Source organism: Trichechus manatus, unplaced genomic scaffold (genome assembly GCF_000243295.1).
Source record: "Trichechus manatus latirostris isolate Lorelei unplaced genomic scaffold, TriManLat1.0 scaffold00010, whole genome shotgun sequence".
Lineage (NCBI taxonomy): Eukaryota > Metazoa > Chordata > Mammalia > Sirenia > Trichechidae > Trichechus > Trichechus manatus.
In genome coordinates this window covers 3,591,349-3,618,042 of record NW_004443946.1, presented here as the reverse complement: position 1 = coordinate 3,618,042, position 26,694 = coordinate 3,591,349, and the positions used below count along the sequence as shown (strand labels likewise).

Below are 26,694 nucleotides of genomic sequence, written 5' to 3'. Positions count from 1 at the left end.
AAACACTGTAAAACAGCTGCATGATTTGGTTTGTGATACTTAAATGGGGTCTGAAAACTAGATGGGAGTAATGCATCAAGGTTAATTTCCTGATTCTGATGGTTGTATTATAATTATGTAGATTGAAGTCCTTATTTATAAGAAATATACACTAAAGTATTCAGAGGTGATAGGGCATCATGTTGACAACTTATTCTCAAATGGTTCAGGGAAAGCATAATTCTTGTACTGCACTTGAAACTCTTTTGTAAGTTTGAGAATATTAACAAAAGCAAATTTTAATAGAAAGGGGAAAAAAGAAATCAGACAGTAAATATGGACAACTTTTTCAAGGGCCTTCGCTGCAAAGGGGAGCAAAGAAACGCAACAGTTGTTGGCAAAAGAAGTAAGGGGTCAAGAAAAAGAAATTAATTTTATTTAAGCTGAAGAAATTAATAGTATGTTTGTATACTGATGGAAATGATGAACTAGAGAACTAAAAACTGATGATGCCTATGATTAGGGAGAAGGGATCTGGGGCACAAGTGAAAAAATTCATGTATGATGAGGATGTGGAAAGTTGTTATTTTTATTTGATTTCCCCAGATTGATGATTGCTGAAACCCAGCTCTCCAGCAACCTCACCAAACTAGACTCAGGCTAAGGGCCAAGGAGTAAGGGAAGGTGGGCTCTAAATAGCCCCAGTGAAGGCCACCAGACTGTGATTTTAGGCTCCAAAAAAACAGGGACCTACTCTAGGCAGACTCTCTGACAGCTCTGAGAAGAAGCAGTCTTCAGTAAGGATTTTAACAGAGCTATAGCTCAGTCTTCATTACATTCTGAAATTGAGGCCCAGCTTAAAATTGATGTTGCAAATGCTCGCAAGCCATCAGGCCAAGAGGTAAGCACTGACAGATTGTCACTGACTCTGCCCTTGGCAAGTTAGCTGTGCATTAAGAGTATCAGTCATTCAATTGCCCCTTCACTTGAGTTGCTTGCATTAATGGAGCCATGCAGGGTTGACTTAACTTTAATTTGTTTCTTAAAAGGATTTTCAAAGATTATACTGGGATTGAGGCTTGAAATGGGAAGTTATTGTGTATATCACGGGCCTGACAATACAGTTGAAGGCAAAAGAAACTGTCAGATTTCTGGGAAGAAATCAGACTTTTCAAACTAGTGAGGCTAGTCTGATGTTAGTCTAGAAAGATCTTTTTAGTCAGGTCATAAGCTGCTGTCTGACTTTAAAGAAAGGGTTTACTCTTTTTTGAATCATTAACAGATAATTCAAGGAAGAAAAAATTAAAATATTTAGCTTCAGCAGTAGTAAATGCAGAAGAAACCTCAGTATTTTTTGATATGCTTTAGAATTACACTGCAAATGTGAGAAGTGCTAGGGAGAGCAAGATGGCTCATGCAGAGAATGGAAAGCAGTAAGTCACTGTGATGCCCTACATCTCGGCCCGTGGCCAACGGTGAGTCTAAAGCATTTTTCCACTGTGATTGTGAAGAGGGCTCAGGATCAAACTTGGTCACACTAGAGAAAGTGTAATTGTATGAATAAAAATACCCAAAAACCCATTGCCGTCGAGTTGGTTCCAACTCATAGCGACCCTATAAGAAGACAGGATAGAACTGCCCCACCAGGTTTCCAAGGAGCAGCTGGTGGATTCGAACTGACAACCTGTTGGTTAGCAGCCATAGCCTGCTGCAGCTCTTAACCACTGCACCACCAATTATATGAATAAATATCTACTATTTTTTATTTGTAAAATATATGAGTATTGTAAGTAGTTTTCCCCTGCCCCTCTTCCAAAGTGATATTAAACGGATGAGACATATCAATAGGATATTTTGAAAAGAGGAAATGGAGAAACTAAGTTTCAAAATAACAGTCATCAGTAAAATATACCTAATTTACTCTATTTAATAAAAGAAGAAAGACATTGAAAATTGCCATCAAAAATAGTTACATCTTTTCAGAAAAATTTCATTTGGCCCATAAACTAGGTTATTCGGAAAAATCCATTTCCCAGAGATTTCAAAGTACCAAGGTTTTATAACACTGCTTCTATATCTCCTAGGTGCAATGCATAAGGCTAAGGACGGACTTGGTGCTTAACAAACGTTCACTCCCATAAAAATGAAGTTCCATGCTCAATTATTAATGCATTCCTGAATTCGATTTTAATTTTTTTGCTTCATTTTTCAGAGACTCAAATGAATGAGGATTGGCCACCTTTCAACACAGCCTACTCCTCTGCAAGCTGTTTGATAAACTTTACTGATTTTTTATCCTTGCAAATACTCTCACAATTAATCTATATGGAGGATTGCTTCCCATTCTTCTCAACGAAATGGAATGTAATCATTTTAGGGAAGGGATGCTAAAACTTTCCATTTAAATGCTAGAAAAATACTTGACAGAGTCCCAAACTAGGCTGTATGTCCCCTCTTTAGGACCAAGTGTGATGTCTAAGTGGACTACGTCTCAGTATAGCTCTCTCTGAAGTTCAGTTCAAATCTATTAGGAGTCAACTATCAGAAAGATGATGTAATCATTAGAAACATTCATATTTTGTTTAATAATTTACATGCATCTGTCAGTTATGAAAATCATTCTGTTCTTTTTATGTTGAGTTGTTTTAAAAAGTAGGTATACTATAAATTCTAGCTACTTTGAATTGTACACATGACATGAACAATTTACCTATCTTTAAAGTGATCAGTTCCTCCTTCCATTGACATTTCCTGTGAATTCTCACCTGTTACCACAGTTTTATTTGGCCGATTACATTCATGTTTAGAATCTCCAAAACGGTAAATGTAATTGGGAATATCATGAGGAGTGTAGTTCCTGGTGTTTTGTTACATGATACTTTTAATACATGAATTTAAAGATATTCACCAAAAAAAGTGTTTACCGAATGCCTGTGCACCTCAGCACCGTGAAGGATAAGAATAAGTAAACGACATGGTCTTTGACTTTAAGGACTGTGTAGTCTAGTTAGAAAAAATTACCTGATGAAAGTGAAGTTAATTTGTAAATTGATATAATATGGTAAGAATGGAAAAGAGATTCATGAACAATTGGGGATTTGAGCTGACTAAAGGAAGATGGAGATTTGGATAGGCAAAGAATAGGGGGAAAGGCATTCCCGGTGAGGGACCCAGATTAACCAGAGAGGTGATAATTTGCATAGCACATTCTTGGGAAAGTAAGGAGAACCACTTGGAAAGGTCTACTGGGAATACTGAGGAGAAATGAGATAAGTCTGAAATTTTTCGTGGAGTCAGTTTATGGAGCACCCAATTAGTTAAGAAGCAATCACTTCATTCTTGCACATGGCCTTGGTTTTTTTGTTTGTTTGTTTGTTTGCTTTTTTGCTCTTACTCTTATATCTACATTATTCTTCATATGCTCACAGCAATCTCTGTCAAGTAGCATCTTTCTAGCTACAATGATTCCCACCCCTCCCTTACTATCTATCTACTATCTATATCCCCTTTCCACTCATGTGGATAAATTAATTCCTAGGAACCACGTTAGTATAATGTGGTCCAACTCTAAAGTCAGTTGACTGAAAGTGGAAATGGCTCATTCTCACCAGAACAGAGATGCCACTCCACACATAGGGAATTGAGACTGAAAGGGATTTAATCAAGTTATCTCTTTCTTCATAGAGCTGTAACTGTGATATGTGATCCTGGGAGCCACGGGCGGCCATCTTGTATCCATCATGTAGACCAGGGAGCCGAGAAATCCATTTTTCCCAGGAAAAGAAAAACAGAGCCATGTGATAGAGCACTTGCAGTTCCTCGTGGCCTTCCAGTTCTCGCTTCTACTGCTTATCCAGCTATATTTCTGCTCTTGAATTCTGAGACACCCTGTATCTTTTATCATCAATGCTTCTTGTTGAAGTTAGTTTAGGTTAGGTTCTTGTTAATAGAAACCCAGAGTCCTGATACAGTGATGTATAAGTGGATTTCTGAGGCTCTGTTTTCCTGTACTTTTGTACACGTTCTCTTAACTTGTGCTCTAGAGGCAAGACTTCTTTCTTTGCTTTTGCTCAACATTAAACCAGTAACAAGCTGTCATTGAGTCGACTCCAGCTCATGGAAACCCATCTGTATTAAAATAGAACTGTGCTGCACAGGGTTTTTCAATTACTGATTTTTCCAAAGTAGATCACCAGGCCTTTCTTCTGGGTGCCTCTGGGTAGACTCAAACCTCTACCCTTTCAGTTAGCAGTCAAGTGCATTAACCATTTACATCACCCAGGGACTCCTTGCTCAACGTCAGTGTGAGTGTATTACTGTTTTATATATAGTAATGCTTTGCTTAATGTCCACAATACGTTCTGTGAAATAGGACGTTATGTGATTTAGACGTTGTGTGAACACTGTATTATATACAGGCAGTCCCCAGATTACGAACGAGTTCTGTTCTCAAGTCTGTCTTTAAGTTGAATTTGTAAGTAAATCAGAACAGTTAGGTACGGTTCACATCTAACGTCAGTTCATCAAATGTTTGTCTTAGTATATAGTGTACCTTTCTATGCATAAAAAGCATTAAAGAAATACTTTCAGATACACTAAAACATCTTTAACACAATAAGACAGTACTAATAATAATGTTTTGATGCACGTCCCAAAGTAGCGCCTGATTTTTATTATGAACCATCATATGTATCTTGAATTTTTAATATAATAGGCTTTATGGAGGTTGGTTCATAACTATGGGTTGTATGTAAGTCGGATGCTCGTGAGTCGGAGCACAGACACATGTGGTCAGACGTTGCTGGAATGGATGTCATGAGGTGCATGACTACATCTAAGCATCAAAATCTTTACAACCCCTCTCTACCCTTTCCTCCAGTCCCCCTTCCCATCTTCCTTTTATTTCTCTTTATTCTCTGTCCTTGAATGAAACATTAACAGAGAAGCACGAAAAGACTGGGAGATCATTTATATATGCCTGAGGTTTATGAACAGATAATGGGCTCATTAGCCCAGATCTCCCAGGAGCTGTGATGCAAAGGGTTAGGGATAAGGTCACCCTGTGTTTTAGGGACGCTCCACAGCTCTAAGTGCCAGCTGTGTCATCTGACCCTAATTTAAAGGCCCTGTTCCTTATTGCCACAGTAGGCTCTGCCATGCGTACAGAAAACCATTGCTACCTTTTACAGCTTGAAAAGGTCACTAATCTGACTGGAAAATCACAGACCTGAGATCTTCATAGAGAAGCGGTTTCCTGCTGGCAGGATCAAGTACAGAAAGTAGGTGGAGAAGCCTGAATGCTCAGAAGTCTTGAAGAGACTCTGAAAGGCAGATAACCAAGTCCTAACCTAGCTAGGTGACAACCATGTCAACACAGTCGCAGTTTTATCAAATAGCTAAACTAAAAATAATCTGACACTTCACCACAGTATGGCTGCCCGGCTCTGATGTGCAGAACAAATGCTGAAATACAGGCTGCTGCTGTATTTCCAACAATTTAAGGTCTAATGACGTCAAAAGAGATTCAGAGGTTTGAATCTAAAGCTCACCTGGGAATGCAACCACTCAGTTTATTGGGCTAATGCTTTGCCTCTTTTTCAGTAGTGATTTATTTGTGTCTCTTCAGAAGTAGTATTCAAAGGGCATTGAGGGTGTGGTGTTGGCTTCTTTCTGATGACATTTACTAATTATGCTTCTTGGATATCATATTTGTGTCCATGATGATTTGGTTCACATTATTTGTAGCCCCTTACTAGACCAGGAGATCCTTGAGGACAAGAATCTTGTTTTTACCCATCCCTGTATCTCTAGACCACCAAACATCTGTCAGTTTGTCATACTGTGGTGGCTTGCATGTTGCTGTGATGCTGGAAGCTATGCCACCGGTATTTCAAATACCAGCAAGGTTACCCATGGTGGTGGAGCTTACAGATTAAGACAGACTAAGAAAGGTTTGGCAACCTACTTTTGAAAATTAGCTTGGGTTAGGTGATGAAAACCCTTATGGATCACAGAAGATTATCCAAGACTTCAACACACTTACTTTGGAAGTATCAGCAGCAACAACCAAACACTGGAAGGACATGGTATTTGGTAAAGTAGAAGGCCAACAAAAATGAGGGAAAGCCTTAATGAGCTGGATTGACACAAGGGCTGCAACAATGGACTCAGACATACCAACCGTCATGAAGATGGTGGAGGACTGGGTAAAATTTCCTTGTGTTATACATGGGGTAGCCATGAATTAGAGACACCTTGATGGCAACTACCAACAACATATACCCTGTCTCTAGAACTTAACAAGGCCTGGTAATGTGGAAAGCTCCCAATAAAATATTTATTTGATAAAGGAATGAGTGAACAACTGAACAAACAATAAAAATCCAACCTGATGACCAGGAGTAAAATTTTACAAAGAAGGTTTAGGATAGATGGAAAAATATCCATGGATATTTGCTCAACCAATTTATGGAGAAAGAAAGACCAGCTCTACCTTAATTATCTAGCACACACCTGGTGGGAGTTTGAAGGAATAAACCCCTTCTGTCAGGACAGTGATTCTCAACCTTGGCTACAGATTGCAATCCGCTGGAAACTTAAAAAAATACAAATGCCTGAGCCATACCCCATGAGATTCTAATTTAGTTGCTCTAGGGTGAGGTATGGGAATTGTTCATTTTATAGAACTCCCTGAATGATTTTAATGACAGATGGGCTGAGAACCACTGCTCTAGACTAGAGGTCAGCAAACTCTCTGTAAAGGGCCACAGAGTACATATTTTAGGTTTTGTAGGCCATATGGTCTCTGTTGCAACAATTCTACTCTGCTGTTATAATGTAAAATAAATCATAGGCAATATGTTGATGAATGAGTGTGACTGTATTTCAATAAAACATTTTTTACAAAAATAGGCAGTGGGCCATTTGGCCTAATAGATAGTGGGTTATTTGGCCCATGCATCATAATTTATCAACCCTTACTCTAGAAGCATGCTCCCAAGGATGGCTGAATTGGCCAGGTTGCTGAATCAGGTAGGGAGAAAACAAAATAAGTTTCTCGTTAAAAAAGGGCATTTGGAAGAATGTTCTAGTTTTATTTTAGAAAGTGAGAAGTGATTCTGAGTTTCATTTCATAAGTTGCTTGAGTCTTCTGAGAAAGTAAAGTTTTGATGACTGGCAAAAATTCACTTTACTGCCTTGCAGTAGCTATTTGCTAATAATGACATTGTAAGGGTCAACTTTAAATTCAAAATCTGCCAACGAGGGTTTGGATTTAGAGTCTTGGTATGATCTGAATTAGCTTCAACTTAATGCAAGGCTGTTGCTTAGATCTAAGGAGAGAGAAGAAGAAATAAAGAAAGAGGTAGACTGCTAACTGAAAAAAACAAACAAACCTCTATATTGTTTGATATCTTAGGGAGAACTTGACTTGTGTTCCAAAGAAAAAAATCTAATAAGTAAATGAGAGAAAAAAAGAAAACCAAACCTGTAATGATGAATACAAGAAGGTTACACATGAAAGAAACATAAATTTAGAACCTGAACCAGGACAGAAAAAGTTAAAGCCCAAATGAGAAGAGGGTCTATACAAGGACAGGTGGACTGATATGTTTTATGTGTTTTTCAATTTCCTTTCTGGAATTCAGCCATGAGCCCCTGTGTGTGTTTTTCTTCGTGTTTGTTTTATTGTTTGTTTGTTTTCAATTCTACATTTATACTGATTTCTTTAATTACATGATTAAGAAGAGATGCATTAGAAAAATAAATTTTTGCTTAATCATTGAGTTTTTCTCCTACCATCACTGTTCTCATCAGTCTCTACTGCAAGAGTGGTCAAATGACAGATGGATGTAAATCATGTGCCTGAAAATCAAGGCTAGATGAGCTGTGAGGGTTGTAGTGTCCTCACCTTTATCCTATCGATGTTGGCTTCCATCTTCAGCTGTTCTACCAGCTTCCTGGCTTGCGCTATGCTGGCGGTGTTGTTGCTGGCCATCGGAGAGCTGGCTGTGTTCTCAGACACACTAGGAGAGAAAACAAAGAGGAAGCATTCATCAGAGAATCCATGAGCTGCCAAACGTGCAGGCTCATCATAGCTGGGGATCTCAAAGCAGTGGCTGTAGCTAGGCCCAGCTTCTCCAGCTGCAGTCCAGAAATGTTTGATTGGTAGGCAGGCCAGAAGACGAGGTTTGATTTTCCAACCTCTGTCCCCTATCCCTTCTTTAGGGAAAGAAAAATAATGTTTACCAAATCAAGTAGAATAAGACGTGTCCCCACATTAAGAAAGCAAGATATGAAAATGATCTTAATTCATGAAATAAGTTCAAAATGGTAAGGGTGACGGTATGCATTGTTATTGCTATTATTTATTGAGTGCTATTGTTGTCAGATATCGTGTAAATGCCTTCAGAAGGTGAAGGAAAAGGTGAGCAGAAGAAATGGTAAGTTACATTCTCCTTTAGGACTAAAGACCCTATGGGACAGTGCTACTCCATCCTATAGGGTTGCTATGAGCCGGGATTGACTCGACGGCAACAGGTTTGGTTCTTTTTTTGGCATACAGTGTTCTCCTGATGGGTTTAAACCACAACCTTCTGGTTAATCATGACCGACTCAGCCTATTATACTGCAGAGACACTGCAATTTGGAAACTTGACTTTTCAGTGTTGTCTAATCCAGTATTACTTTAAGTAGCTATTTTTCCTACTCTGTTTGAAATATAGCTTAATTTGGAACTACCCTCTTTACTCACAATTTCTCAGAAACACATCTATAATGTCGGCAGGAGTGGGGAGGGAGAACCATGTCTGCACTGTTAAATACATCAATTAGTTCACCAGCAGTATTCTAAATGAAGTACAAAAGACTTAAATTTTTACTTTTGTAAATATGGAAATGGAACATAAATGTTCAGAGAGTGGAGATGGTTTCTTTGCTCTGGCCTTGCCAGACCCTCTCCCTGTTCCCGTCACCCTGACCTCCAGCCCTTTCAAATCCTATCCCACTTTCATTTCTCTTCTAATCCTTTCTTGACCCACTATCTAATTTTTTTCTTGTTGTTCATCTCAGAAAGTATTCCATTTTATTTTCAGTGCCTGTTTCTCCCACACTCTGATCAGGTCTTCCTTCATGTCAAAGTGCCATTCTCTATTTCAGGAACTTCTGTGTAAATGTGTCCCTTGAGGTCACTGACACCCAATAGTGAAGCAATGTCTGAAAGCCGCAATTTAACTACAGTGCATGACCCAAGCAACGAGAAATATTAAAACGTTGTCTCAGTCAACACTAGCAGAATCTTGTTCTGAAGACATTATATTAAAAATCATGACTTCTGCCAGCTTTGGGAAATCTTTCTTCTCTAGGGATAAAGTATGATCAGCCACCCATCTCAAAAAGGAAAGAGGACACGTAGAAAACCAGGGGAAGGAAGAATAACCCACAATAAATTCCACACAGATTTTCACCCTTTCACTAAAATCAAGAAACAATTTTTTTTTTTTAATTACCAAAAGAGCCAAAGTCTATAAATTATATCTTTGGTACTTATTTCTTGATAACCAAGTCTTCAAAAAAAAAGAAGAAGAAGAAATTATGTATAAGGCTTCTGTAAACATATAGGCCTTTTAACAGAGAGTATTATTTTATAAAGAATGCTTCAAAATAAGTCACCCCAACAGCATTTACAATACAAACTGGAAGATAATTAACTGTTCTCTCAATTTATTTTCAAAGGGTTTGAAATAATAAAATGGGAGGGAAGACTAAAAGAATTTTGAAGATACAAATATCTCTGAACTCTATTTTCATGTTTTAAAGATCACAGGAGGGAAGAATTACATGTAAAAGCAATGAAAACAAATAAATAAAAGGAGGGTTTAATAATTGTGATTTCATCAGCATGGTTAGGGACCCGATCATCTCAGCCCCGGAGGGAAATTACATGTCCCACAATGAAACATCTAACAGCCTCACAATACTCCGTAAAGCTAAGATGGGAGTACTGACTTATCCGGTGGGTAAGCACCTATAGAGAGCCTAACTCTTCTTTCATCCAAAGTTGGAAATAGTCATGACCTGTTACAAGCCCCTGGAATTGTTCTGTGAGGCGAATATTTTTCTAAAACTAAAATCCACCACACTAAAGTGCAGATAATCACAGGATTTCCACACCATCATTGGACCTCAAGGAGCTTTGAGGATCTGGTCACCTATTCTTTTGCGCTTGAATCTAAACCAAATCACAGAGGAACTTGTGGCAGAGACCACAACTTGCCTCTCAATGACTTTTCTTCTTTTCTTCACTATTAGTAATAACACCCTTTTTTTGCTTTAACAGAGACCACAAGAACCCTGCATTTTAACTGAGCATATTTTGCTGAACGATACATTTCCCAGCCTCCCTTGCAGCTCGGTATAGTTATATGACTAAGTTTTGGCCAATGAGATATAAGCAGAAGTGTCCTTAAAAAGGGGGAGTACTCTTTGCCTCCCCCTCCTCCTGCTACTAGCTTGCAAGGAAGCTGTACCATGGAGCTCCATCTTGGACCTCTGCAATGAGAACTGCACCCTAGGGCAAACGGAAGGATCTTGGGTCCTGGCTAATACTGCAGAGCCACCGTGTCAGCTGTGGACTGGCTACCTTGAGACCTCTTTACGAGAGAAACTTCTATCGTGTTTACATCATCATTATTAAGGGCTTCTCTGTCACTGGCCAGCAGACCAGACATTTATTGATTAAATGATCCGTTATTTTCATTCAAGTATCCAGGGAAAGTCTGTATCCTGATGTCTTTTCATGTTTCTTGGGAAAAGCTGTGAAAGCCTTGAGGAGACTGAGATTGCCAAAAAAAAAAAAGCGAAACACAACACAACACAACACACACACACACACACACACACACAGTGAGAGGAAGAAGAGAAAAGCCATTTTCAGGTTTACCTGCGGAAAAAAGGAAAAGCTTGGGGTATTTGGACAGTGCAACACACACACACACACACACACACACACACACACACACACGCCCCTCCACCTACATTACAAGGGAGACCTCTACCTTACCAGGTCTTAATGGAGAAGAGGAAACGTTTTTGCCTTCACCTCCACCTGAGATGAGAGAAATCCACGCAAGAAAGAGGGTTGACAGGAGTCCTGCAGTTTCAACAGGGAAGTGCAGACGCATCAGATATTCTCTGCTAGTGTGTTCCTGTTTCATTTTACATGTAACACAAATTGGGCAGAAACTTTTTTTTTCTTTGAAAGAGGGAAGGAAATGGTTTGAATCCACTAACCCCTGGAATAATTCTAAAAGAAAAGTTCTGCTGAGAGATCAAGACAAAGCGTTACCACACACACCCGCACACACACACACCATCCTCTTAAAAACAAACAACAAAAAACTTTTAGTTAACAAGAGAGGGTGATTCGTTTCTACACATCCCCCTCACCTCTACACCATCAGCCCAGTCTTTGAGCTGGCTGGTGATGCACATGAGTTTATCTTCACCTGGGCCCAGCCTGGCCCAGGAGCCATCAAAGGGCCACTCCAGGCATCTTCCCAGCAGTGGACTCCACCACTGCTAGGAGTGGGTGGGAGGGGGACAGGCAGAGGGAATTAGAGTCAGAGCCTGGTTCTCTTGGGAAAACTCTGGATTCCTGAGGCTACTTGTGGGATCTCAGAACATCTCCCGGAGGCAGCTGAGGTGATGATCAAAGGTTGGGTCTTGTTAGCGCAGCACTCTTTGGTTCAGCAAGTAGTCCTTGGTCCAGCAATTGCCAAGTGCTGGGTCATCTGGCAACAAAGTTATCGCATGGAATATGTGTGGTTACACATCCCTGAATTTGAATCACAGCTATAATTCTGAACATATATTCTTTCAGAATTCTATGGCCAAAACCTCTTTTTAATATTCCAAGAATTTACCCTCCAGAAATTCCAAATGTGATTCAAGTTTTTCTCCAAGCCCCACACTGGACTCACTGGTGGTTGTCAACCAGGGGAGGCACTGCCCCTTAGGAGGAGTTTGGAAATGTGTAGGGGTGGTTTGAACTATGGCAATAACTGGGGGTGCTGATGGCATTTAGTGGGCAGAGGCAGGGATTCTAATGTCCTGTAGAGTGCCAGACAATAATGAATTGTGTCATCTAAAAGGCCCTTAGTGCTCCCAATGAGAAATACAGAAGGACACCCCAAAATAGCCATAAACCATGCAAGAGAAACTGTTCAAAGAAAGTACTCCATGAAGAAGGGTACAATTAACTGGGGTTTCATATTCTTACGTTTTATCATCCCTCTTACTCTCCCAGTGAAGAATAAGTGTTCTTAAAAGCATCATTAAAGTTTATGGATATTTGCTTCCTTTTTATTTAAAATAGAGCGTGGTCTCTTTCTCAATGTACTGGTGGAATGAGATTATGCTGGGCTGTATTTGCCAGTGAGCAAAACAGAAGACAAACAATAAAAATCTCTAGAACAATCACAGAGCCTGTCTGTGAGAGACTGGTCAGCCTCTGAAAGAATGTCCTAATTATCCCACCTGAATTCCAAACGCCAAGAATAATGCAGAAGGCCTTTTATTCTTTTGAACTGATGAGATTTTTCCCCCTCCCAAGGAACATGAGAAAAAAACAGGCCTGTTATAGAACAATAACCTTTTATATGAGTCTTATTTTTCTAAAAACATATTTAGCATTTTACTTTATTTCAGGAGGAACTTTTCTATTAAGAAACCATAACATTTTCTTGTCATTTAGGCTTGGGAGTAAACACACAACCCCTTAGTTCTGTGGTGAAAAGATAAATAAATGCTTGGATAATGGAGTCTTTGCCTTAGAAATTGTAGGTTAATTGTAAAGGATTCCATTCTTTTCATACTCTAATGGCGCTTTTTTTTAAGTGTGGCACCCAGGCAGGCTTCCCTAGGGCCTTTAGTTTTAATTACAACTAAAACACAGTCTCAGGACTGTGTTTTGATATTTGGAGTAGGTGCTAAGGGATTTGATTGATTTGTTTTGTGTATTTATAGGTTAGGATTACACTGGCAATAAAACAAACAATTTCCAGGTCTAGAAAGTAAATTAGAGGTTTATAGTTTCCCAATCACTTGGCAATATCTTTATTACTCTCATTTGTCAGTTAGTCACATCATTGATGGTTGGCTGGTAGTTACTTTGGAATTAGAGAACAAATTTCAAAATATTCCAATTTAGAATTTTTCAGAGTGTTTAAAATTAGTCACCTGGATAGATATCTTTGTTAACCATTCATACTGTAACCCAAGTTTAGCTTGGTCGTATTTGTCACTCACATTTCTTTGATCCCTATTCTAATCTATTCTGAAGCAAGTAAGTACATTATCATCAAATTTACTAGATTATATGTATTAAGAGTACAGGAGCCCCGGTGTCGCAACAGTTAAGCACTCGGCTGCTAACTGAAAGATTGGTGGTTCAAACCCACCCAGCAGCTCTCCTGGAGAAAGACCTGGCAACCTGCTCCTGTAAAGATGCAGCCTATAAAACCCTATGAAACAGTTCCACTCTGTCACATGGGGTCGCTATGAGTTGCAATCGCTCAACAGCATCTAACAACAACTTACTAAGAGTACAACTAATATCCAATCCTGTGAAAGGGTTTCACAATCAGAATATTAGTGAGCTTATGACTAGCCGCTGTAATGTGAATCAAATAATTATTGCAAAATATCAGCCTGGACATTTCAGGGTAGCTTTTTGTCAGGCATCTCTCTCTCCTACCAGTTGGCCATTGTGACATGAAAACACCAAAACAGCACATTCCCATCTCTACAAATCAGCAAACACTAATTTCTCTTGGTTTCTTAGCCACTAGAGACATTTTAAATCAAGAATGTATTTCTTTGTGACGCTCACTGCCTTCTCCCTCGACACTTTCATGCCTTAGAGGATTAGGGTTGGAACCTACTTTGCAGGGTCAGTCTTTCCCAATCATGTGTTTCAACAACTAGATGCGTCACGAACATATCTTTTCGGTGTCACAACGTCCTGGCTTCCTCACTCGCCTTTGCTCATTTTTGAGCGTCAGTGTGGAGAATGGAGATGGAGAATTTTTTACGCTTGTTTTTTAGAAGATGAGAATAGGGTAGGGCTGGGGGGTTGTAGAGTATGGGCTTACACAGATGGAGGCATGGAAGAGCTTGGGATGATATTGAATTCACAGGTCACTGGTTTGAATTTGGAAAGGGGAGAGGAGGCAAGCACGGGGAGACAGAGGAGGCAAGGGAATGAAAGAGAAGGGGAGGGAAGGAGAGAAGAGACACAGGAATACATACTACTCTGGGGAGCCTCAAGGTTCACAGGCAGGACACAGAATGCAGACAGCTGGACAACACAGTGCTGGCTAAGGTGAAGGATAGATTTATAAACAGAGCAAAACAAAAAAGACAGGAGCTAACCATATGCCTTCCCCATCCCCGGCTCGCCTCCTGATCTTTTAGTGCTTCTCATTTCTGGGAAATTGATTTTAGAGGCCAAAAGCTCTGTTCCTTCACCAGAGGACCAGGAACTGAAACTAACATAAATATTAGCTTATAGACCAAGGGCTTGCTATGTGCTAGGAATTCGGCCAAGTGCTTTAAAGCACTGTCCTATTTAATCCTCATAGCCACTCTATACACACAAGCACTGGCATCCATGTTTGAGGAAACTGAGGCTTAGATTAAGTTAGAACATTAGTGAGAAGAGTGTGTCTGAAGCAGCCTCCCCAGGAAAAGATTTTCATCTAGTCCTTCTCAATTCACATTTTCAGAGGCAACAAATTGGTCCTAATCTGGAGTCTATGGTATATATTTGGCCATTTTCACAAGCATAATAGCAATGTTTACAGTCTGTGTAGCTAGCTACAGGGAGAGCTAATGTGAATGAGGACCAATCCAGTAGCCCCAACAACCAGATGTGCTTTGGGGCCAAGAGGGAAGAAAATGAACCAAGGGAGACACATCTTGGCTTAAAAATCCCCTCTGTACTATTTCCGTTTGGTTTTGCTGGGACATTGCTACTTACCCAATGGAAGAAAGACAAAATTGTGTCTGACTTCCCTGGAATCAACACGGGAGCCATCCAGGCTGTGTACGTGGGGAATAAGAACCAGCACAGCTTCCCCTGCCTCATTCAGGTGCCAGAACCCATTATCTGAAATGACAGCACTCTGTTTTCCAGTAAACTGTTAATTTTGAAAACACTAACTTCTACAAGATACAGACTTTCTTTTGGAAATAGGATCACCGGTTAGCTGCTTTTACCGACCTTGACAAAAACACAGCCCTTGAAAAATGTTTACTTCAAAGTCATGAATTTCACGGATTTTGTAAAATGAAATAAGACATGTTGCAACTTAAAAAGGACACGTAAGCTTTTAGTTTGTATCTGAGCCTTGGATAAGGAAACTGCCTGTATCTGCAAACAGGAGCTCGCATTCCTAAATGATAGGCAGGCTTTGTTCACTCCCAGGAAGAAAGATTAGTATTTTGAATGCCATATGGGAGATTTTTGTTAATGTGGAAGCCCAGACCACAAACCAGTAGGGTTCTGACAAAAGAGAAATAATGAGCTAGTTTCCATAGAAATGGCTCTTTTAACCTACTGGTGTCTGATACTCTGCAACAGCAGGCAAGTAGGATCTCACAGGCAGTGGCCTTCTGCCTCCTTGTAGGAAATTATCTATTGGTTAATTAATTTCTTTAAAAACAACAAACAAACAAACAAACAAAAAAACACATTGCTTTCATTGTAAATCCTCACTGGATCTTAAACCTTAGGCAACCCTTGGAGTTCAGGGACACTTCCCTGCCTGAGCTTCCTTGTGTCTGCTCCAAATGACCCCTTAGTCTTACAAAATGGTAACACGAAGTCCTTTGGAGAACAATGAGACGCTGAACTCCCCATATGTGCTCCCCACATAAGAATCAGACCTCTTCCATTCCTGTTTGTTTTTCATTACTCGTGTTGTCTGGAGATACTCCCATGGAAGCAACTGACAGATGGCTCAAGAGTGGGAAAACATGCACGAGGAGACAGAGACGTGGATTCTAGTCTGTTCTGACCCCCACCCCGTCCTTTTACAGTGGGAAAATCATCCGATCTTTCTAGGCCTCAGTTGCTCAGCTGTAAAATGGGGTAACAACACCAGGAGTGCACATGCATGCTTCATGTTTGCGACATCACGTCATAAATTACCAAGTGCTATACAAGGAGTCCTGGTGGCGAAGTGGTTAGGAACTCAGGCTGCTAACCAATAGGTCGGCAGTTCAAATCCACCAGCCACACCCTGGAAACCCTGCAGGGCAGTTCGACTCTGTCCTATAGGGTCACTATGAGTCGGAATCAACTCAACAGCACATAACAACATCAATACAAGGAGTAGAGTCCCTGGGTGGTGCTCTGCTGTTAATCAAAATGTTAAAGGTTCCAGTCCACCCAGAGGTGCTTCGGAAGAAAGGCCTGGTGATCTACTTCTGAAAAATCAACTTGGAAAACCCTATGGGGCACAGTTCTACTCTGACATACACAGGTTCACCATGCGTTGGAGTCAACTTCATGGCAACTGGTTTTCAATATGAGTAGTTTTTGTTGTTAGGTGCTTTCAAGTTGATTTCAACTCACAGTGACCCCATGTGACAGAGTAGAACTGGCCCACAGGGTTTTCTAGGCTGTAATCTTTACAGGAGCAGATTGCCAGGTCTTTCTGCCATGGAGTGGTTGGGTGGGTTTGAACCGCCAACCTTTCAGCGCTTAATGGTTGTGACACCAGGGCTCATTTTTATACAAAGAGCAAACTGAAACTAAAACCCATTGCTGCCTGGTTGATTCCGACTCAATAGTAACCCTATGCAAGAAGCAGGCACAAATAAAAAAGAACTGCCCTTGCCTTTTATTGAGCAACTAGCAAATGCTGTGAGCTAGAAATATTTGCATACATAATCTCTAATCCTTACAAGGAAAATTAATAGTGAAAAAAGAAAGGCAAAGAGAAAAATCTGTGAACACAATCAAATGTAACTCTATTAAGCAAGAACTTAGTGATAAGCAAGAACTTGATCCAAAGTGTGTGTGTGGGGTGGGGGGGAACGGGGACCACCACCAACCTTTTATGTGTGTGGCAGGGAGAGGTGATGTAAATTTTTACATCCAGTGCTGAAATTTCTAATTTGTGTTGACAGTCTACTAAGGAGATACTGATTATTTGAAAAGCAGCTGTGATTTAAAATTAGTTAACAAGGGTTTACTGAGTGTTTAATGTGAGTGACCTAGAAGCAGTGCACATGCTACACTTGGTAAATTTCTAAGGAAACAGCTGCTGAGCAGATGTGAGCCTCAATAACTCTAGGAAGGCACTTAAATCTTCCACTTTCATCAGGAGGGAAAGGTTCATCTCCACATAAAGTGCTTGTAAAGGTTTTCTGTGGCCACAGAATAAACTTGCGAGCCTAGCACCTGAGGCTTCTTTAACGCTCTTCTCCTCCTCCTCTGTCAGTGCTGTGTTGTTTGTTGGGTGCAGTGAAGTCGATTCCAACTCATAGCGACCCCATGTACCACAGAACGAAACACTGCCTGGTCCTGCACCATCCTCACAATCGTTATGCCTGAGCCCATCATTTCAGCCTATTACAGTGCCTGACTCATGGTAGACCTTTAATAACTATTTGCAGGATGAATGAATGAATAAATGAAGAATGAAACACCCATAATGTCTTTGTCAGAACAGTCATTTTCCAAAGGAGATATACTTTGATTGATCCTTTATAGATGGCTCTTGAGAGGTTTGGCACTTTGGAGCTGTAAAACAGAGCTTACAGACAGTTAATTTTAAATCAGGTTTCTTGCTGAACTCTCTAAACATTGCTTTTTAGAGGATTTGGTGCTGACTTCTAAGCTATACTTCTGAAGCTGATATGTTCCATTTAATTTTTAGACCATCAGTATAGAATGATAAGTATAATAGTGAAAGGTTACCTTCAAGAGTGCAGATTATATTTTCCACTGTTTTGGGGAAATACTTCTGAGGCAAACCAGGAACAGATTTTGCATGAGAAGAAACAATAGCGAGATCAGATGACCTGACCAAGGTCAGAGATGGTGATTAGTAGTCAATTCCTGTGTCTCTGACAACCAGCACTCATTTTTAATCATAAAACTCCAGAAAATAGAATCCCTTTTCTTAATTAGTTTGTCCCATGAAAATAACTAGTTTCCTACATAAAGTAGAGACAAGGGTAGAACTCATGTCCAGGATTACTTTGCTTTTATGGTATAGCACAATAGTTAAGTAATTGGCTGTTAACCGAAAGATTGGCAGTTGGAACCCACCCTGTGGCTCCACAAGAGAAAGCCCTGGTGATCTGCTCTCATAAAGATTGCAGCCTAGAAAACCCTCTGGGGGCAGTTCTACTCCATCATATAGGGTCACTATAAGTCGATGGCATCTAACAGCAATGGGGGTGATGGATTAGTCAGGTCGTGGCTATTCTGTCCCCTTTGACCAAGGAGCATAGCAGCACGGGGACTGATGAGCATTTTATCGTCTTGAAATAAAGCAAAGCTGACTCTGCTAAAGAGGAATGAGTGTGTTCTGACCGTATTTGTACAGTACATAAACTGAAAATACCAAAGACAGCACACACAAAAGAATCAGAAGACCAATTCATGCCCGGTCAGAGTATCATTCACTTTGGCTGAGGGTTATTTACAGTGTCCCATGGGTTGAGTGCCATATAAGATGGATCAGCTACTTCTTAGAGATGGGGTGGTGATTGGTGGTCTGTATAGAAATGTATTCTGAAACTTCTAGGGATATGCTTTCATTATTGGTGAGTTTAAAGTCAGGATGATTCATTTTCTTCTGGCTGACTAGAACAGATATTATTCCACCAAATAGTTTTCTAGAGGCATTGACTCTCCTATAAAAATTTTCATTTATCTGTCAAACTAGCATCAGAGTAACCTACGTCAATTGCTCCCTCCAGCCTCTTCTTTCCACATCAGCCTAACACCCTTCTTGTGCTTTCTACCCTCCTAAGCATAGATGGAGGAGCCCTCGTGGTGCAGTGGTTAAAGCACACTCCTGCTAACTGAAAGGTTGGTAGTTTGAAACCACCAGCCACTCTGTGGGAAAAAGATGTGGCAGTCTGCTTCCCTAAAGATTACAGCCTTGGAAATCCTATAGGGCAGTTCTACTCTGTCCCACAGGGTCGCTATGAGTTGGAATCAACTCGATGGCAGTGGGTAGGCATAGATGGATCAAGGATGTCCCCGCGGCAAATGGGTTCGGTTCTCTTATTCTAAAGAATATGTCCATGAAGACTGGAGAAACCCCGAGAGTATGGCCCCCAGACACCCTTTTAGCTCAGTGGTAAAGTTACCTTCGAGGTTCACTCATCAGCCTGTGAGTGGACAGCCCAGTAAAACCATGAGAGTAACGAGGTACAGGAGTCCAGTGACAAGGCCCAGAAGGCAGAAAGGGAGTAGGAAGCTGATGATAGGGAACACAAAGTAGAGTAAGGATATTGTTGATGTGTTGTGAGATTGTTAACCATTGTCATAGGGCAACATTTGTAGTAACTGTCAAATGGGAGACTATTTTGTCCTGTAAGCCTTCATCTTAAGTGAGAATAACAGCATAATTAGAAGAGCGTAGTCAATGTCACTTAAACGTGTATGTAAAAAAAAAATTTTGAAATGGCGTATCTTTGGCTATGTGTATTTTCACCCAAAAAAAAAAAAAAGTTGAGTATTTAGAGGGTTAAAATGTTGTGGGGTTGTTAACCAATGTCATAAAACAGCATGTGTGTTACTGTTACATGAGAAACTATCTGTTCTGTAAGTCTTCACCTGAAGTACAATAAAATATTAAAAAAAAAAAAAAAAAAAGAATATGTCCATGAAACTCAAAGCAAAACTGGATAGAAAAGACAAGTAGGTATTTCTTTCAGTTTCAACACTTGGATATTTATTAACCCCACCTACCTCCAATCACTTATTGGCTCTAGGCACATGTTGTTGTTGTTAGTTGCTGCCAAGTCAGCTTTAACTCTGGTGGCTTTATAGTGAAGGAAACATTGCCTGGTTCTGCGCCATCTTCATGAGCATAGGCATCTTTCCGTTCATTGATGCAGCTATTGCGTAGTGCCTTCCAACCTAGGGAGCTCATTTTCCAGCACTATATTAGGCAATATTCTGTTGTGATTCGTAATGTTTTCAATGGCTGATTTTCAGAAGTAGATTGTCAGGCCTTTCTTCCTAGTCTGTCTTAGTCTGGAAGCTCCACTGAAATCTGTCCACCATGGATGATCCTACTGGTATCTGAAATACCAGTGACATAGCTTCCAGCATCATAGCAACACCCAAGCTACCACAGTATGACAAACTGACAGACAAGTGGTGGCTAGGCAGGTAGGGCTTCTATTTATGACTAATTCCTGATGCTCTTTCTAGAGCTGCTAGAGGATTCTCTGGCTCATGGATCCTCATTTTCAGAAAGCCTGTGTACAGCCAGAATGCTCCTTAGAAGCGAGGTTGGTGAGACTTTGTCTTGCTTACTTTGGACACGACATCAGGAAAGACCAAGTGCTGGAAAAGGACATCATGTTTGGTAAAACAGTTACCAGCAAAAGTGAGGGAATCAGTCTATGAGATGGACTGGCACGGTGGCTGCAACAATGGGCTCAAACATACCAGAGATTGTGAGAATGGTGCAGGACCAGGCCATGTTTCATTCTGTTACAAATAAGGTTGCCATGAGTCCGAGCTGACCGGACGGTAACTAACAACAACAGTGTGTCTTGAAAGGCTGCTTAGTAACTCTTGATTCTCAGTATTCTCACATTCTTATCACTTCTTCAGCAAATGTTAACTGGCAACGTTAGACGAGTCACACAGATATAAACCACATTCACCTTTGGGGGTAGATGATAACGCAGAGGAAGGGAAATGGTCTGTGGCTGCATTACAGCAGCTATTTAATATAGCTGAAAACAACAAGAGCAACACCTTGCATCTAAGCCAGGTTACTTGCTGGGCCTGTTGCTGAGGTGGCTCCTGATAAGGAAATCAGTCTGATTTCATTTTACAGAGGTCTAATTAAAATTTTGACATTAAAGAGTCATTTGCAATTCCTAGGGTTGGGTCCTTAAAACCCTAAGGTCGGTAATCTTACTTGCTTGTAAAATGCCTCTTATTCCTGGAAGTTCTACACTTACACAAATGACAGAACAGAATCTTCAATAAAGTCATCTAAAATTCCTAAAGTTATGGCTTGGTGAGAATAAAGAGAGTAAATCATTTATATGAGACTATGGCTCAGTTTGAGGGTATTGGTGATTCAGTGGTATAATTCTTGCTTTCCATGCAGGAGACCCAGGTTCAATTCCTGGCCAATGCACCTCATGCTCAGCCATTACTTGCCTGTCAGTGGTGGCTTGTGTGTTGCTAGGATGCTCAACAGGTTTCAGTGGACCTTCCAGACTAGGATGAACTAGGAAGAAAGACCTGGTGATCTATTTCCAAACATCAGCCAACAAAAACTCTATGGACTACAGTGGTCCAATCCACAAGTGATTGTGGGATGGCTCAGGACCCAGCAGCATTTCATTCTGCTGAGCATGGGTTCGTGAGTTGGAGACAGACTTGATGGTAGCTAACAACAACGTAGTTGAGTTCACACTAACCAGTTGCTGTCCATTTGATTATGTTTCATGGTGACCCCATGTGTGTCAGAGTAGAACTATGCTCTGTAGGCTTTTCAATGGCTGTGGCTTTTCAGAAGTAGATCGCCAGGCTTTTCTTTCGAGGTGCCTTTGGGTGGATTTGAACCACGAACCTTCTGGTTAGTACTCGAGTGCTTAACTGTTTACTCCAACACTACTTGCTGTGAATGTGCAAAGACTGGGAAAAAGGCAACACCTTCAGAGAAGACCTGGTGTTTCCATTAAGCATTTTGGAGTCAAGATAAGACCTTGGAATTCTAACTACATGAGGAGGATTGTTTCATCTTTTCTTTTCATTGGTTGCAAAGAACACTGAAAATCTTAGTTTTAAAAAATTTCAGACTTCTTTACATAACAGATTACTCTTAGACATCTACGTGGCCATATTTAATCTAACTGGGCAACTAAACAGAAATCTTGCCAGCTCTCTAGGAGCTACTTTCTTTTCAAACAGATTTACGGCTTTTCTATTCAATGTGCCAGGCAGTGCTGGGCACCAGGGATCAAACAGGGAACCAGGCACAATCCCCTTTTTCAAGGAGCCCTGGTGTCACAATGGTTAAGAGCTCGGCTGCTAACCGAAAGGTTGGTGGTTCAAACTCACCCAGTGGCTCTGCAAGGGCAAAGACTTGGCAATCTGCTCCAGTAAAGATAACAGCCAAGAAAACCCTATGGGGCAGTTCTACTCTGTCACATGGTGTCGCTATGAGTTGAAATCGACTTAACAGCATCTAACAACCTAACAACGACACTCTAAAGGTGGAGACAGACCCATTAAAAGGCAACTTCAATACAGTGTCATGTGTGCTAAGATAGAAGAAAGTCCAGATTGTAAGGGAGCATCTAGAAGGGGCACCTAGACCAACTTTTTTTTACCAGAAAAAGGGGGGAAAAAAAAAAGAGTTCAGTTTACAGTATTAATGTGAGAAAGAGTGATCTATTAGGCTAAATAAGAATTTCTATCTGATAAATGCAAAGCGCTGAGTTTTACAACTTGTCTAAGTCATATATTTAAAGGCAAACAGAATGTTTCAAGTGACAGTAAGAAAGGCAGAGGAGTTTAATCTAAATATATAATGGGAGCTGATAATAGAAGTAGGAAACAAAGGTACCAACAGTTTTCTCCAGCTTTGGACATTAGCTGATATTTGATCCTTGGCCATATAACTGAGACAAACTATAATGCTGGAATCACAATTTGAGCCAATGACAGAAAGAATCAGATCTGCCTGACCTAAGAGGTCTAATATTGTTTACCATTATTTACCCAATGGCATTGTGGTCTAAAGTCTACTAGAGACTATTGGCCCTGACTTACAAAAGGAAATTTGAATTTGAAGAATTTTAGTACCATTAAATTGGGGGGAAAAAAAGATCAGAGAAAAGAAGTGTGGTGATTCTGACTCCAAATCACATCAGTTATAGAAATTTGATCCTGGACAAAATTATTTGCCATATTGCTGGACTGACCATCTACTTATATGGAATTATCTGACCAAATGGAACTGCTAATGGTCAAGGGAGACAAAAATGAGGAGAAAACAGCCCAGGAAGAATGAAGACTATTAACTTCTACTAATTAACAATCCAAGAAAAGGAATCAGTTGAAATGCATTTGGCAACTCTCCTCAATTCAGACTGTAGCATCTGTCTCCCAGGGCCCCCTCTTTATGGTCAATGATGAGCTTACAAAAATTGCCCACCCAGGACCATGGTCTCGGGGAACATCTAGCTCAATCGGCATAACACAGTTTATAAAGACAATGTTCTACATTCTACCTTGGTGAGTAGTGTCTGGGGTCTTAAAAGCCTGTGAGTGGCCATCTAAGATACTCCACTGGTCGCATCCCTTCGGGAGCAAGGAGAATGAAGAGAACAGGATACAAGGAAAAGATTAGTCCGAAGGACTAATGGACCACAGCTACCAAGGCCTCCACCGGACTGAGTCCAGTACAGCTAGATGGTGCCCAGCTACCACCACTGACTGCTCTGACCAGGATCACAACCGAGGGATCTGGACAGAGCTGGAGAAGGATGTAGAACAGAATTCTAACTCACAAAAAAAAGACCAGATTTACTGGCCTAAAGGAGACTGGAGAAAACCCCGAGAGTATGGCCCCCAGACACCCTTTTACCTCAGTGGTGAAGTTATCTCCAAGGTTCACCATTCAGCCTGGGAGGGGACAGCCCCGTAAAACCAAATGGGACTAATGAGGTACAGTAGTCCAGTGACAAGGGCCAGAAGGCGGAAGGGGACAAGGAAGCTGGTGATAGGGAACCCAAGGTTGAGTAAGGATATTGTTGATGTGTTGTGAGAATGTTAACCATTGTCATAGGGCAACATGTGTAGTAACTGTTAAATGAGCCTTCATCTTAAGTGAGAATAGCAGCACAATTGGAAGAGTGTAGTCAATGTCACTGAACTGTGCATGTAGAAATTTTTGAAATGGTGTATCTTTGGCTATGTGCATTTTTACCAAAAAAAAAATTGAGAAGTTAGAGGGTTGACATGTTGTGGGGTTGTTAACCAGTGTCATAAAACAATATGTGTACTTCTGTTTCATGAGAAACTATTTGTTCTGTAAGCCTTCACCTGAAGTACTAAAAAAAAAAAAAAAAAAACAAAATACCCACCTGGAGTTATTATAGATTAAACCATAAGTGAAAAGTTATTTTACATGAATAAGTCTGAAAATAGAGAAATGTAAACATCTGACACCTATATCCAGGTATTTTCTCAAAAAGATTATCATTGTTTGGTGATTTTAATGTTTAGGCTATTATAGATATTTTGTATGAAGACTTTTAAAAAGTAATAATTAGTAAAGGTAACAAAAAATCATTTAAAAGATTAGAAATCTCAGATAGGGAAGGGTGTTGTAACCACCATTCTTGTGTGTCACTGGTCACTTTGGGCTCATCACAGCATTGTTAGAACACCAAAGTGTGGCCTACATTTCTGCCCATCACTCTCGTCCCTTCCCTGAAAACATTAGTCCAAAGCACAGATCTAAACCCTGTGCTTCTTTTTATTACACATAATTCTACTTTTGCTTGTAATTTCTGACTTGTTTGGAAGAGATAGGATATTTTCTAAAGTTAAGATCTAAAATCCACTATTTTGCTTTGCTCTTTATGACTCTTCTCTAAATAAACTTAAATGCACCTTGGTGAAGCCTGGTGCTAGAATCAAACATCACGTCAAGCTGATGATTTCAGGAGAATTGGACGACAGCAAAAATTCAGTGTAACTTATCATGACCAGCAGCAGATTTGAGGGCTCACTAAATACCATGATCAATTTTTTTAAAGTGGACACTTTATCTTCTCCATTTCCCTAGACTTCTGTTCTTCCCAAAGCCTTACTCAGCTTAAGAAAAAGCCAAAACAAAAACACAGCTGATCACTTTTTGGATCCTTTTCCTTCTTGGCCCTGCATTATCGCCTGCCTCTTCCAGTATATTTAAGCCTTCAAATCAAGTTTTGCACAAAAGAGTTTGACCAGCATGCCCCCAAGAAAGTCACTGTCCTCTGATTTTCACAGGAGCAGATTCTGAGTGCTTCTTATCTTCCTATATTACCTGTAATGTCCATGCTATTAGTTGGGAGGAAGTACAATAAGGGGGTAAAGAATCTCTCCAGTTCTACAGTCACTCTACCTAGTTTCAGATGGCTCCTCTGCCGTGTACTAACTGGTCAAGTTATTTAAACATGCTCTCCCTGAGTTTGGTCAACTGTAAAATGGGAGTATTAATAATGTACCTACTTGTTAGGGTTGCTTTGATGATAAAATGAGATGATTCATGTACAGCACTTAGGACAGTGCCTTGTACATGCTTAACGACAACTGCTGGCTATTATTAGGATGATAAACACCAGAGAAACAGAAGCACTGCCAGAGATGAGCTGGAAAGTACATATTTTAAAAGCTAAGTGAGACCACTGTTTAACTTCAATTATTTACATTTTTGGTAGGTCCTTGCTTTGAGAAATGTATACTCAGAACCCCACAGTCTGTGTCTTGGGGGTTGTCTCACAGGTTAAAATGAAAACCATCTATGGACTTCTTTCTTTATAGCAGTTGGGCAGTCGGGGGCTGTTTCTACTTCAAGGTCCTCTGCAGAATTCCAGAGCAGCCGCTTGTTGCAGCATTCACTCACCTCTCTCTTTCCTCTTTCCTCTGACTTCTAACACCTGTGAATGCAAAAGTCCTTCGCTGAGGTTACGTCTCAAAGCCTGACCTTACCAAATGTCTTATATTTCAAAAATTATGTCTCCGTTTGCCATCATGCCCCATCTATTAACGAAGTTCAACTAAAATCAGTCAATAAGGATGAGTATGTACCACTAGAAAACCCTGGTGGCGTAGTGGTTAAGAGCTATGGCTACTAACCAAAAGGTCAGCAGTTCAAATCCACTAGGCGCCCCTTGGAAACTCTATAGGGCAGTTCTACTCTGTCCTATAGGGTCTCTATGAGTCAGAATTGACTCTACGGCAACACATTTGGTTTTTTTTTATGTACCACTAGTCTCAACTAAAAAGATTAGTAATGATGATGACTGATATTTAAATAATGCTTTCTAACTGATGATGGCAAGGCAGGTGTTATCATTGCTGTTTTCAGATTAGAAAACTAAGGCTCAAACGAATTAACTGGCTTGCTCAAGTCTACCGTGTTAAGTGACTCTAGGTTAGAAACCCAAAACTTCTGATTTGGCCTGCTATGAAGCCAATCAGAACAGAAAGCCAGTTGTTTAAAGTAATTCATACTGAGGCATGAATGGCCAACAGCTTAAACATATCAGGAGACATATGCATTTGAAATGAGGGGCCAGAAAATGGTAATGAGTTAATAATTATAGAATGAAGGTGGAGGTGGGGAGAGGACTTCAGGTCTCTTTGAATAGAGCATCTTGCTGATTTTTGTTGCCCATTCCTGTTGACCTGTTTTGGCCAAGCCTAACCTGAAGTGTCTCACG

At 40.4% G+C, this 26,694-nt stretch overlaps 1 protein-coding gene across 4 annotated transcripts in view; it reads right to left on the bottom strand.

Annotated features, from left to right (window-relative positions):
* The window catches only part of GNG2 (G protein subunit gamma 2), a 101,048-nt gene that overhangs the window by 5,156 nt on the left and 69,198 nt on the right, over nucleotides 1-26,694 (bottom strand). For 2 of the 4 annotated variants that reach the window (XM_023726177.1, XM_023726178.1), the window contains one exon: nucleotides 7,889-8,003. In XM_023726177.1, the coding sequence (XP_023581945.1) occupies nucleotides 7,889-7,975 (87 nt within the window). In that variant the 5' untranslated portion in view covers nucleotides 7,976-8,003. Of the gene's footprint in view, nucleotides 1-7,888; nucleotides 8,004-8,570; nucleotides 8,574-9,663; nucleotides 9,672-11,038; nucleotides 14,256-26,694 lie in introns of those variants that run through there. The other 2 variants (XM_023726179.1, XM_004370862.2) reach the window with 2 other exon arrangements.